A 15,027-nucleotide genomic window follows, 5' to 3' on the forward strand; every position below is an offset into this window, starting at 1 on the left:
AGTCAGATGCATAGATGGATGAAGTGGTACAGGAGGGTGCGGATATTGACGCGGAGCAGTGCTGTAGCTCGAACAGCGGAAGCTCGACCTGGAAGATAGGTGATGAAAGGAAGGCAAAAAGAAGGAGAGGGATAGGTGCTCTGAAAATGAGCAACTGTCACAGGAAGGGGAGGAAGGAGAGGGGAGAGGCTGAGGGAGAGGATGTGATGAGTAATAGAGGGATGAAAGATGGAGATGAAGGGAGGGAACGAGGGATTGGCAGGGAGGGAATGGCATAGAGGCATCAAGCTGTGAAAGTGAGCTCTGCCAAGGACTGTTAGCCGTGCTGATGTCATCGCTGATGTCAGGTGAACAATGTCAGACGCTACCTCCCGAGCCGATTGGCCAGAGAAGGAGACGGTTGTCACACGCAGACCTGGACAGAAATTAGAGGGCGTCAGAATGCGTCGCCTTTTCTGATGACTGTTTGAGGTCATCACTGATGTCCGTGATGCGTATTGCCAAGCACGATGTGTGTGTGTGTGTGGTAGTACACACATCTCTATGCCTCGAACTTGCTACGCTGTTAGCAATGTCACACAGCTTCATGTCTCTCTTTCATCTCTCTTGATGTGCTCGTTTCCTGCAGTGGCAGCTGAGTGATGGCAATCAGCTTATCCATCAATCCACGGCCCGAATAAATGGTCGGCCGTGTTACTCTACGTGAAAACGCCACGCCAATCATGGCACATCACCAACCAGAAAGCATGTTATGAATATTCACGCTTAGGAAGCAATTAAAAAGTTTGATCTAATTGAGTGCTTTTGCATTTTGATGTATCACTTGTGTGTGGATGGGAATAATTATTGTAAGGTGTATGGGGGGGGGAGTTGCAGGAGGGGTGGTCTGATTGATCTGTGTGGATGAGCATTGAGATTTATTCATATCTCTGTGTTCCCTGAGTTCTGTGACCCCAGAGTTCCTCCTTCATTACCATATAAAGCAGATTTTTCTCAATTCTGAAGGAACGCAACTCGGGCTTAGAGAGAGAGAATGACTGAGATGAAAAGCAGGAATGGATGCATGAAAGAAAAGAGCTTTATATATATGGTCACCTTTCCTCCCATCGTCGGCTGCAAAGCAAATCATATTCATAACAATCGTAATTGTGGCCTTGATAGCTCGCTGCTGTTCAATGCAGCAAACCAGCTGAAGGAGGTTGCGGACAGGTTTCTTGCTTCCTGTCAGTCAAAGGAAGATGTCGTGCTCTCAAGCCTATAGGATTCTTAATCATGTAAAGGGTAAAAACACCCACAGGCGTGGCTTTGATTGCATGGAATTGCTTTTTTGTTGGTAAGTTGCACTTGAGTTGTAGTTACACATCACTGTTCAGCTCAGTTTGTTTTTGTATGTATGAGTCTGGAGGAATTTTTGGCAAAATGTAATTATGAACTTATGAATAAGTTATGTTTTACATGGTTTAAAACTGTAATATCAATTTAAACATAAGTCAGAAGTGTCTCATTAATTATCCTACAGCGGGTGCAGAGAATAAAATCGGCTGGGCCTTTGGCTTGGGTCTGGAAAGACTCGCCATGGTTCTGTTTGGCATCCCGGATATCCGACTCTTCTGGAGCAAGGACGAGCGATTCCTGAACCAGTTCCGCCTGACCAACATCAACGATCCTGTGACCTTTCAGGTAGGACCTTTTGTTCTTTGAATGAGTGTGTGAATGGGAATGGGTGTCTAGTGATAGACCAATATCACGTTCAGGGTGTCTTCCTGTCTCATGCCCATGTTTCTCAGAATAGACTCTCTGCAGGTCATTCACTACAGTAGGTTCCCCTGTGTGGTTCTGGTATTTTTGCTCACAGTTCTTGTGATCTTTTTGACCCCGCGGGGTGAAATCTTGTGTGGAGCCCCAGATCGAGGGAGATCATCAGTGGTCTTGTACTGTATGTCTGCTATTTTCTAGTAATTGCTCGCACAGTCCCTCAACTAATTCTGTTTTGTGATTGCTGCATTAAACAGCAACGAGCTATCTGTAGCTTTTTGAATTCAGTCCGTGTAGCTAACAGGCCAACAAATATTAGGCTAGCAAGTGTACGGTTAAATGTTTGCCAGTGTCTAAGAAATGCAGACATTGCCATGCAAAATATACATAGGAACAATGTTAGATTCTTACCTATGTAGCTTTTATTACGTTTATTCATCTATTGTATAAATCAGAGACTAAGTAAGTTAATAGTAGGCTAGTTTTACTTTGCATAAAGTTTTTTACTTTGAACAAACTTGTGTTCATGGTTGTAAGCAAGATGCACTGCCTGGCCAAAAAATAAATAAACAAAAATAATAAATTCGCCATTTTAGAAAGGACAAAATATTCGGCAGATCAAGCAAAGAAAGCAACTAAGGAGATTTGAAATTACGGGACCATCTACCAGGAATCGTCAAGAAATTTGGTCAGGAAAAAATCATTGACACAAGCAATGTCATGAGAACTCGGGATTGGGACTAAACATCTGTGTCCATAAGAAACCCACTTGTTAGTGAGAATAACCAGAAAAAAAAAACACTTAACCTTTCCATGGAGCATGAAAATTGGCCTTTAAAGCAATGGAACAAGGTCATGTGGTCTGATGAGTCTGGATTGACCCTACTCCAGAGGTGTGGGCGTGTCAGGGTAAAAAGGGAAGTGCATGAAACGATGCACCCATCATGGCTGGAAGCCTCTGGAAGCAGTGTTATGATCTGGGGTTGCTTCAGTTTGGTCGCGTCTAGTCTTAGCTATGTTATTCGGCAATAAAATGAAGTCAGCTGATGACCTGAATGTACTGAATGACCAGATTATCACATCTATGGAGTTTTTCCTGCTTGATACCACTGGACTAACTGTGAGAGAGTGGTTCTGGGAGTTTGAGGAAATATTTTCACACATAAATTGGACACCACATTGTGTGCTGTAATCAAAGCTAATAGTGATTGAATGAAATCCTAAAGTGTGTGACTTTTTTGGCTGGGCAGTATATTAAATGTAATTAAAGACAAGCCATAGCAAGATTTTTTATTTTTAATTAACAATATTACCCAGCTTTTCCAGCAATCTGTCTATTATAACCCCAAACTGGTTATTTTAGGATAACCATCATAGTGTTTAAACCAGCAGCCAGTAATACGTTAACTAGTGTTAGCCAGATTGATAAATGTACGCAGAGTAAATTGGGTGCAAACAGTTCATTTCTGTCTCCAACCAAGTGCATTTAATTTTAAATACTTTGCCAGTGTTATAAATGTGAAAGGGCGATGCATTCGTCTGAATTAAATATAATTTAACATTAAAAAATGAAATGACATGCCTAGTGGGAACTGCTGAATAAGGGAATACTTTCTATTGATCCGCTGCGCGTGCAGCAAGGATAAGCCTAAGCTCTTTTGACATTTACCAGAGGAATGAATGTTCGACACAATGTTCAGTCTTGTTTGACCACTGAGAAATGAGCAAATGGATCAGTTTTGAAGCTGTGGTATAATTTCCAGCTTTCCCCCTGCAGACCGGAGCTTTGTGAAACTCCCTCAAGCTGCCGCCACAATGAGCTGTTTACCGTTACACAAAGCTCCATCAAGTGTCTGCCGGGTCGCGTAATGAGTTTGTGTACCGTAATGCGTGTGTACTGTCGAGAAACCTTTGGCTGGTGTTTATGTCAGTTCCTCAAACAGACTGTAGATCCAGTTTATATATAAACCACAGTAATGCTTTACAAAACGGTTCCCTCAACTATTTATATATCTCCGCATGGTTTCTACAGTAACTTATTATACAGTAATCTGTTGGTGTTTCTATAGTGACGGCTATAGTGACACTGTATAAGGACTTGAATGTAATCTAAGCATAGGTAATAAGGAGATTTTAAAGCATGTTGTTTTGCAAAGAAAATAATATTTACAAAAACACACACTGCATCACTCTGCTCATCTATGTGCAATTCTGCTTCCTAGTCCTAAATGGTTACTACAATATGCACATAGTCAAAAGTTTGGACTTCTAACTACACTGTAAACAATTGCTGATGGCTTCCAAAATAATCTCATTTGATATTGAAATGTATCTGCTACTTATGATCTGTAAAATCTTCATAACGCCTCTAATCTGAGGTGCTGTTTGTTACTTGGTGATTTCTGAGGTTTCTGATTTAGTGATTTCTATCTACTGTAACTCTAAATGAACTTCTCCTCTGCAGCAGAGGTAAGTTTTAGACTTGCTTTCCTGGGATAGTCTTCATAAGATCCAGTTTCATCATGCTGCTTGATGGGTTTTGCAACGCAGCCATGATTGAATTAAGTGTGTTTAGCACTTTTTGGAGACTGTTGGAGTCAATAAAATAGCCATTTACACTCTGTTGCTACTATTACAGTTACCCCAGCATTCATGGACTACAGGTATGCATCACAGCAGGTTAGGGTCATATTTTCTAAACGCAGTTTATATCTAGCTGTAACTTATTTAACACAATAGTTAAAAGGAACAAATGAATTAACTAAAGTAACTAACACTTGTGGTATTTTTTAAACTATAGACAATAGACTCAGTCAATAAATAATCAACACCTGTATAAATCATCACTATGTACAGTACCTATCATCAATAAGTAAAATTAAGCCAATATTACCACATTATTGTATATTGGAAATGCATTGGATGACATCTGTGTCAAAATGCAGAATTTAATCTAAAAAACAAGCCTTATGTTTTGCACTTGGAGTTATTTATATTAAATGTTATGTCTCTTTTATGCCTCAATTTATGCAGTTTATGTACAGTATGTTAGTATGCTAGTTATGTAACAAATGTAACTTCAAAAATATGGTACCAGATTTTGTTACTATTAAATATTGCTTTTTTTAACTGAAAAGAAGAAAAACAGAAATTTTAAAAACGGGATGAAATTTCCCATCCAAACTCCAAAAATATTTTTCGGAAGATTTTGAGTTAGTGTAATTATTATACACATATATACTGAAAAAAAAGAGAAAAACGTGTAGCAATATTTAAATACTAAATTTATTGCAATATGTTGTATATATTTGATAATATTATTATGATAATGTAAAATTTTATAAATAATACTGTATATAAATATACAACATACTATTTTTCTGTTCATGACCTATGTATAATTTTTTTTGTCTGACACACATATATGTGTGTATATACAGTACTGTGCAAAAGTCTTAGGCACCATAATATATCCTGTACCAATTTTGTTACATATGTTTATTATGCATAGGTTTATCAAAACCTAACAGCTGTTTTCTTATAAAACTGCACAAATCTGTGTCTAAAACTCCTGATTTTAAGCAGAGTTTTTACTCCAAATATTGACTGTTTATTTTATTACTCGAAATTGCTCTTTATAAAAGTTTATTTTATGCAGAAATGTTTTTTCAAAAGCATATTTTGCTTATGCCACATTTTGTATGTGCCCAAGACTTATGCACAGTGAAACAGTTGTTAGGTTTTACTGAGCTTTCTGGACAATATGAGTTTTTCTGGTAACTTTGTTACACTCGCTCCTTTCTATTTTTATGTAAATCCCAGGAGTTTACATTAGGTTTTATGTTTTCATAACCAAAACTGGTCTGTCTTGTACAGTACTACATTTCTTTCTTTACAGCCATGCATATATTCTCCTGTAATGTTATTTATTAATAAATTTTTAAGTTATTTATGGAAATACTGAATGTTTTGTACATAATTACGAAGACATGATAAAATTGCCTAAAACTTTTACTGTGTGTGTGTGTGTATATATATATATATATATATATATATATATATATATATATATATATATATATATATATACAGTATATAGTTCTTACTCTAAGTAAATAAATAAATATTTCTATCCAAGCCAATATTACTGAGGACATACGGTTCAGCAGACTGCGATGCTTTAAGTATTTTTTTTTATTATTATTCACCATACAGTATGAATTAATTTAGACATTTATCATTTGTTAAAGTTAACTACAACAGAAAATGTTATTTAAAATAACCTTCATTTAAACCCTTCCCAAAAGCACTGCTGCTACACAATTTCTATATACAACGTGATTTATATCTTACAAAAATCTTACAAAAAAAAAGGAAAAAAACCCACTGTTGCTTTACTGAGCAGGCACTTGCTCATTAAACATGTAAGACGAATCTGTTCTGATCATTCAGCGTTAATCATAATCATATTTTTCAGTACACCATAAAGACAGTTATATTACAGCACACAGATGTTGGATGCGCTGTAGCAGAGATTTCATCCATCTCTCTTCTCAACTATGAAAAATTTTATTCCTGTGTGCTAAAAGCCTGCAGAGCATCTAATCATTGGCATTCCTCCTCACACCTCTGTTTGGAATTTCCCTCATTCTCAGTGCTTTTCTCTTTTTTCTTTCACAACTATTTCAGAGGTCAAGAGAGTACCACACACACACACACACACATTAGCCTGCAGGGTCAGGAGTGTGAATGCAGCTACAGCCATCTGTAATTCATGCCAGATTCCTACTGCGATGTGTGTTCTCTTTTTCTGGCCATGGTGCTTTTCATAAAAATGTGGTTATTACAAGGATTGTTGTAATTAATTAGATTCATGTAGGTGCAAAAGATTAGCACAAGCAATAGATATGTTTTTGTTAAATTTATAAACTCCAGATTGATATAAAGATATGCACAGTTATCCTGAGCATCATTAATACCAGGACTTTTTTGGTAATGAAGGTGTAATTAACATTTACAGAATACTTCCAGCACAGCACAGGCATGAGACGCTTAACCGCGGTTAGATACTCGAATAGTGCAAACGTTTTAAAGAAGGCCTTACGTCCTTGTATGACGATCCCAATGCAGCCCATGCAACGTTCCCATGAGGCGTTTCAGCGGGTGCAACACCTGATCTTTGAAAATCGACAGGTAACTTGTCCCTAACTTGTGAATTAGACGCATCCGTCTGTGTGAACTCTACACACATTACAGGAACTTGGCTGGGAGTTATTGCCGAATTCCCCATACAGTCCTGATCTCACTCCAAGCCACTTCCATTAAAGGAAGTGTTCGGCCATTAAAGGGGTTCCTGGGAGACCGGTGTTTCAAATGTGATCAGGCAGTGCAGAATTAAAAAAATTTCCACATTGATGGTGTCCAAGCACTAGTAAAACACTGGGATAGTCCCCTGCATTGGTGTAGCAGGGGACTATATAGAGAAATAAAGGGACTCTCATAACAAAAGAAAATAAATGCAAATAAACTTGATGTTAGCCAGCTAGTTAGACCTACCTCAATATTTTTTTCACATGCGGCTGTTTTGTAATGGTTGCTGACATTTCTGTTCATTACTTCTTTATCATTTATAACTATTACTACTTATTGCTTTTAATAGCGGTTAGTAACTGATGAACAGGATACGACAGGAAGCTAGTTTGTTCTGCTGTTCTCATAAATTGGTCTCTTCTCCGTACAAGCTGAAAGACCTTCTCCATAACAGATGTCTGACATCTCATACCTCATAAGAAGACAAATTTCATTCCAGGTTATAAGAGTGGACTTTATTGAGGTAAAAACATGTTTAATTGGCTGTTTATGAATAGATAAGGTGTTGATTGATGTACAAGTCTGATATCTCTTCACTGTCTGTTTAAAGTATGTTGTGGCTCAGATCCACCTCAGACTGCCTTAAGCTGTCAGTTTGAACCTTCACCTTATATGACACATAACCCCATGATGCTCTATTTTTCCAGACTACCTTGTTAGGAGTGCAAGGCCAGCTCTGTTAATGCCGCCTGATTGTCTGATTTGTATCTGTAAAGTATTGTAGAAGTGCAAATTCATAAACATAAAGAATAAGAGCGAGAGTCAGATTTTGTGCTGCAGTTTCCACTAATTGCCTTATTGTTGTGTCCCTTTCAAAATTATTATTCTTTTTTTTGCAGTATATATATATATATAATATATATATAGTGTGTGTGTGTGTGTGTGTGTATAGATAGATACACACACACACCTTTAGCACCATGAAATCTGTTGCTGTAAATATTGAACTTTAAATGTTTTTGAATGTGACATTTTAATCCACCGAAATGATCTATATGTAATAATTTTAATGCCTAAGGGAAAAAACTCAATAAAACTGTTTTGAACTATGCATGTGGATGAATATGCAATTTGGAAATGTCACCCGTGTAATTCATGCGTTGCAGCTCCCAGCATGAATAGCTTTGCTTTTGTATTGGTATTTAGTTCCTGTCACATTTTGTTTATATATAAACACATAATTTTAGTTTTTCCTACTTCCTAGTCTTTTTCATGCCTTTTTTTGGTCTTTTGCACAATCTTCAGAATGGTTCCACAAAATATCCACCAAAAGATTGCCTTCGTTAACAAATTCAAATTCTTCAATGATCAGCCATAACATTATCATCACAAAACATTACCGCTTAAACACTAATAACAATTATATACCAGGAAACTAGTGACCTCTCTCTCTCTCTCTCTCTCTCTCTCTCTCTCTCTTCTTTATTTCCTATTAGATAAGAAAGTGCTCAGAGTTTTCAACTTTACTATGATTGCTGAAAGTTTTAATGGATAAAGATGTCCTACATCCAGGCGTAATGTTCTGCGTTGTAATGTAATGGCTGATCGACCCTATACTGTGTATCCTACATGCCCAACCCATTTCCCATAAACAGTTCTTCTTGGTGTTTATTTGATTATTTAACATGGAAGATAGCATTATTTATTTTATTCCTTCTACTATACTTATATATTGCAACATAACAAGCTGTTTAATGTGATGATGCAATAACACTTGCCTTTCATGTGTTCTGTGATTTTCAGCCCATCACTTTTTTTTTTGTAACTAGCTGTCACTTTAAAATGACTTTAAGACATGAGTGATTTTGCCATTTTTTTCCATCCAAAAACTGATTTGTCATGTTTTAAATGTACACAAATATGCATGTCCTTACTAATCTAGTCAAAGTAGTGTTTTTTTAAAAACGTGTGTGTGATGATCGTAGACCTCTGCAGGTGTTCGGTTCACCATTTATTCCTGCCAAACCCTCTCAATCCGAGCCAGCAGTACTTGTACGACATGATGGACTACGCACATGAAGTTGGCTGAAATCCATTTCTTAGTTATTTTATTAACCGTAGTGAAACGTGCGAGTGTGTGTTGCTGTGTTGGAAGAGCGAGTGTGATCCAGGCAGTGTAGCGGTCTTGCAGAGGGGAGTTGGATGTGTGTGAGTGATCACCTTTGGTCTGTAGCTGCATGTCATTCTCCAGCTCATCTCGCTCTCTGCCCTCTGACCATGAGCGAAAGACAGAGCGAGAGAGAAGGAGAGAAAGGATGTACTTGTCTGCTTTTCTGATTCTTTCATTTATTTATTGTTTCCACTTTGTGATTTTTCTGGGAGAAACACACACAGAGGAATAACCAGCGGAACAGATGTGTGATGTGTGTTGTGCATCTCCTTCCCTTCGTCGTCTCTCTCTCTCTCTCTCTCTCTCTCTCTCTCTCACACTCACTCTCTCTGTGGTTTGCTTAACAGTCTTCTTGATTTCCTATTAGATTAGAAAGTACTTATGTTTATAGCTCAGAGTTTTCAACTTGAGATGCAACCCATGGCAACAATCACAATGATTGCTGAAAGATAAAGATCTCATCAGTAAGTACAAGATAGTTGTGTATATAATTGCCAAGCATTTTACAGTTTGTCTTAGAACAGAGAAGAACTTTTTTGTTTCTGACATCCTGTCTAACGCTGCCGTAATTACTTTAGTCAATATCAAGATCCTGCTTATTTAACATGATTACATTTTGATTTTGAAAACTCTATGCATTTGTGGAAATAAAAAAAATCATAGTGAAGATAATTTAACTGTAAAAACAAATTTTTTAATAAGTAATGTAAAAAAAGGTCAATTTTACATCATGGCTTGGAGTAAGTTTGGATACAGAATACAACACATTAAATGTTTAACCATGATTATTTTTTATTTTTTTTGGAAAGCCAAAATCATAACTGAAATAAAATTTTGATTTATTGCACAGCCCTGGTGTCTTTTGAATGCTGACGAGAATTCTTTGACAGCCAAGGCGACAGAAAGTCTCAAGCTTCTGGCGACAAAAGTTTCACCCTGCTATATATCAGGAGCAGGATCTCCTTCTCTGACAACATTAATATACATATTAAACCTTTTTTATATAGGTATTATCCATACTGGTAAACTTATTAATATTTCATTTGACATTTTACACATGTATACAAAGGTGTTTTTTAGGGTTTTATTAAATTATCTATTTCGGAGTAATTTTTTATTTAACGGTAGCCATAATATTCTTGCACACCTTTTTTTTTTTTATAATTCATGAATGGGTTGAATTTTGGCATTAATAAAGTACTCTTATATTCTATAACGCTTATCCTGTAGTACCAGGGGTACTGAATTAAAAATTTAAGAAGGTCCGGTCAGGAAAATGTTCTTCGAGCCGAGGTCTGAATTTCATGTTTGTGTTAGGATTTAGATCTCTATACATGCAGTCACTGTAAGTCTATACAAAATAAGCTAATTTAAAATTCATAGCATTTCAGGAACATCTATTGTCAATTTTCAGTAACTACATTAACATCTGGACAGTTTGATCTTTGATGGCCTAACGTATTTCCTTATATGGAATGTAAACAACAATCTTAAATTACACTTTAGTAAATCTTCTTTTGCACGCTCCTGGGCTGTACATAATTGTGAAAGGACTTAACAGAAAAATCTGAATAAAAGTAACTAATATACTTACAACCAAGGACCTTGAAACAATATTTCATTCAGATGTACGATTTTTGTATTTAGTCCTTACGTCTTGGCTGTTATTTCGTCACATTCTCCAATCGTGTTGCTGGTTTGCTCATGATTACTGCACCGGTAATTTCCATACTGAAAGCATTCACAGTCTGCTGATGAATGATTTCGTCCTTGGCACAAATCCTCAGCAATCCCATCATGTCTGAATTAGGGTTTAACAATAAAGCTGGGCGAGATCAGATGACCTACTTTATCGTTCCCTCATAGAAGCAAACTGAACCTTTTTTTTTTTTGCTTTGAAATGCTTAATTAGATTAATAATTTAATATAAGACAGTATTAATAATCATCAAAGAGAAAAGCTACAGTAAAAGTACCCCCTAGTGAGGAGTGGGCGGGGCTTGCTAGGGTGACATCACATGTGATGTATATGGTTAGCTTAAGTGACCAGGAACGATATTCATAAACTGTATAGAAGTTTAACAAGTTAACTGACTAAGCAGCTGAGTTGATTGTTTCATTTGTTTAACATTTATGTCTTTAATCCATCTGTTATATAGTTCTTATTTGATTCGATGGCCTCGTCGACTTGAGGTTACTCTCTGCTGCTCTGTCTGCTCTCTCTGACACCGACTCAAAGAAAGAAAAAAAAAAGAGAGACTGGAAATCGTGGCTTGTGTGAAATGAATGTAAATGAACTTGTGCCACTGGCAGTGGAGGTTATCGGGTCGGTGTCAGTTGGATCTTTATCACTGATTCTCACTCATCCTCTCCACTTTGATGAGCTTTGGCATTTCTCTTGGTGTCGTCATACCAGAAGGAGCCAACGAGACACCGAGACTGTACAACTCGAAGTTTCTGGGACTGTAAAATGCAGTAGGAAAGAGCTGGTTTCTTACTAATGCTAATATTTTATTTTACTAATATTGTACTATTTTTATTTAAATACCCACTCTCTCGCTTTTTCTTTATACCTCGTACCCTGTACAGGGTCACGGAGGGCATGAGGCATTGTGCACTCTGAACAGGGTGTCAATCCATCACATGGCACACAAGCTCACACTCTTTCACACTACGTGCAATTTGGAAATGACAATTAACCTAATATGCATGTCTTTGGACTGTTGGAGGAAAGTCCACCAATCACACGTAGAAACTCAAACCCTCGACCGGGAGGTGCACGGCTACAGGGCTAAATGTTACGCCATGGTGCCAGCACTATTTTTATTTAATTAATTAAATTAAAAGGAATTGTTTGGTTATTATGTAGATTGTTTTTTGAATCACTTACACTGATCATATATTTAGATTCAGTGTAGTTACACTTATTAAGCCTAAAGTACAGCTCTAGATTAGATATTAAAGACAAAAAGTTTAAAGGCTTACATCTCTGACTTTTACCTAAGCTTGCTTTAATACAATACCATACTCTATGTTGACCTAAAAACATTTTGTTATTCATGAGTCATTCATATCGTGACTGAGTAAATTAGCATTAGAAATGATTTTTTTGTTGTTAGTTTTTATTTAGTTTATGCTTTGTATTTAATAATTCGTATGAACAATTCATATGATGATGTTCGAGCTTGAAAGGTTGCGTTTTTTGACTGACTTTCTCAAATTTACATATTATAACATATAAGTATTTAATATAGCTTCTAAATGGTTTCATCATAACTTTATATATGACTGATAGGTGAAACCTAAAATTTGAATACCCCAAGTGTGTTAATAAGAGTGTGTGCGTGTGTGTGTGTGTGTGTGTGTGTGTGTGTGGTAAGATCTCACAGGAGTGAAGGGTTTATCTCTTCACAGAGGGACTTCGTGCTCTACAGGACATTGGCCCTGAAGCACAAGTACAAATGTAACCCCAGGCTTAGGAACGGACATGGAGACGCATTCATCACAGCCTGCACATGGATTCACTGGACCTGAACTCACTGATCTCAAACCTCTTATACAGAAACTTAGTAATGAACTTGATTTAAAAAAAAAAAAACATAATTATATTAAGGGCTTTTGCTTTTCATTGCTATTTATTCAGGGCTGCTTTGTGTTTAAAAAAAAAAAGGTGTTATTTTTATTTGTGTCTTGGAGACTAATCTCACTCTCCTTTAAAGTCTTAAACCTGATCTCAAATTTTTTACACTGGCCTCTCATTCTCCTCTTTCTCTTTTTCTCTCTCTCTCTCTCTCTCTCTCTACTTCCCATTTCTTTTGCTTTGATTTTTTTAATTGCTCTTTGTTCTGTTTGTTCTTTTTTACCCCCCCCCCTCCCCCAACTTCCCCTCCTTTGGAAACATCTCATAATTCAGTATCATGATCGTCTTTCAGGCCTTTTATGACTGCATTGTTTTTCTTCTTAATGCCTCTGTCAGAGAAGTGACTCAGAACAAACCTAATTGTCTCCACCATTATGGTATATTTTTTTCCCCCTTTATGGTCCAGATAGACAGTTTTTTTTTCCAGTTCCATAATTTGATTTATTCCTGTATATCAGAAAAAAAGTGCACTGAGCACTGATGTGATCAAAAATGTGCACTGATGGGAAGAAAGTGCTGCAGATGTTCTGACTCTTTTCCAGATTCAGATGTAAGGATTCGAGGAACCAGGCATAAACGGCCATTATAACAGAACCCAGCCAGTCGTTATGGTGTGCTGTTGCCGACGTGTTTGTGGTTTTGTCAATATTTCTGTGCAGTGCCGGACAGTTTTTTCGTGACTTGGAGAAAATATGTTGGCAGGCACCAGAGGAACTGTTTGCTGGTCGTTCAGTAAGACCTGGCTCTTATTCAGTTATATAAAGTTGGCAGATGGAAAGATTGAAGAATGGCTGGATGGATGGGTGGATGGATGGGCGGATGGATGGGCGGATGGATGGATGGGTGGGTGGATCAACAGTTTATTTAATTTATAGTTAGGCTACATATTGTGTCTTTTATTAATTAGATATTTTCATAAAAAGAAAGACAAAAAGAAGTTTTGGATTGTTGGATTAAACTTAAACTTGTTGGCGGCATGGTGGGTTAGTGGTTAGCGCTGTCGCCTTGCACCGCCAGGGTCTGGGTTTGATTCCCAACCAGGTTAGATCTCGTGCCTGAAGTCTTCTGGGATAGGCTCCAGCCCTACACCTCCACCCCCCACCCCACCCCACCCCCATGTATAAAGGATTAAGCAGTATAGACGATGAGTGAGTGTTAGTGGGTGGATTAAACTTTGATGACTTAATAACAGCATGCTTTTAAGATCTCTGATATCAAGCAGATTCATATATTCAGACTACTATAAAGTGATAAGGTATGAGGTCTTTTAGTTCATCTTAGAATTAAGTGATGATGATTACTTCTTTTCTTTCACTGTGATCATGGGGGGATCCATGTAAAATCTTCATCAGGGATGTACTGTAAAAGATCCATCACTGCGTGTACTGTATGTATCAGCACTCTGATTATGTTTCTGTTTGTGTCTCAGGCCCTTAGTAAATACCCACCGCTCTTCAATGACATCTCCTTCTGGGTGACAACCGGAGGCTACGTGGAGAATGACTTCTACGATTTGGTGCGCAGCATCGGAGGAGATCTGGTGGAGAAGGTCACACTCCAAGATCAGTTCACTCATCCAAAGTAGGAGCACAATCTTTTTTTTTTTTTTTAGTTTTATTGCTTTTTTGTGGTGTATGGTGGGATTGTACCAATGCTCAGAAACTAAAGAAGCTCAAATCCAAACGAAATCAAACATTTAGTAAAAATGTTCATAGTCAAGCATTTATCCAGCAGGAGCTTTGCTTACAACCAGTATCAAATACATCTGTTGTGTTCTTATTTAAAAAAAATATCTTTCATCTAGCTTCTTAAAGGGATTTTTTATTTTGTTTGACCATCTAAGACTAACCTTAAAGTTACAACCCCTTGATATGGCTGGACCTTTTAACAATCGTTTTCTTCTTGTCATGGTGCCAAGTGGACTAGTTTTAAAAACCCTTTACTGTCTAACGAATGGATGGATGGATGGATGGATGGATGGATGGATGGATAGATGGATGGTCATATGGGTGGAATGATGTACTGTATATGAATGAACGAAGGAAAGAAGGCATAAGAGTAATGGTCAAGAAGATGGTTATTTTTTTTTTATTTGTTCCTAGAAAAGCTGTAGAATTCACAAAATGTAATTTAAACATAATTTAAAAAATTAA

General features: G+C 37.1%; 1 protein-coding gene across 3 annotated transcripts in view; it reads left to right on the forward strand.

Moving 5' to 3' along the window:
• fars2 (phenylalanyl-tRNA synthetase 2, mitochondrial) overlaps positions 1–15,027 on the forward strand; it is a 165,393-nt gene that overhangs the window by 83,941 nt on the left and 66,425 nt on the right. For all 3 annotated transcript variants that reach the window (XM_053493643.1, XM_053493644.1, XM_053493642.1), the window contains exons 5-6: positions 1,520–1,680; positions 14,304–14,455. In XM_053493643.1, the coding sequence (XP_053349618.1) occupies positions 1,520–1,680; positions 14,304–14,455 (313 nt within the window). The remainder of the gene's footprint in view (positions 1–1,519; positions 1,681–14,303; positions 14,456–15,027) is intronic.

Source organism: Clarias gariepinus, chromosome 4, assembly GCF_024256425.1.
Source record: "Clarias gariepinus isolate MV-2021 ecotype Netherlands chromosome 4, CGAR_prim_01v2, whole genome shotgun sequence".
Lineage (NCBI taxonomy): Eukaryota > Metazoa > Chordata > Actinopteri > Siluriformes > Clariidae > Clarias > Clarias gariepinus.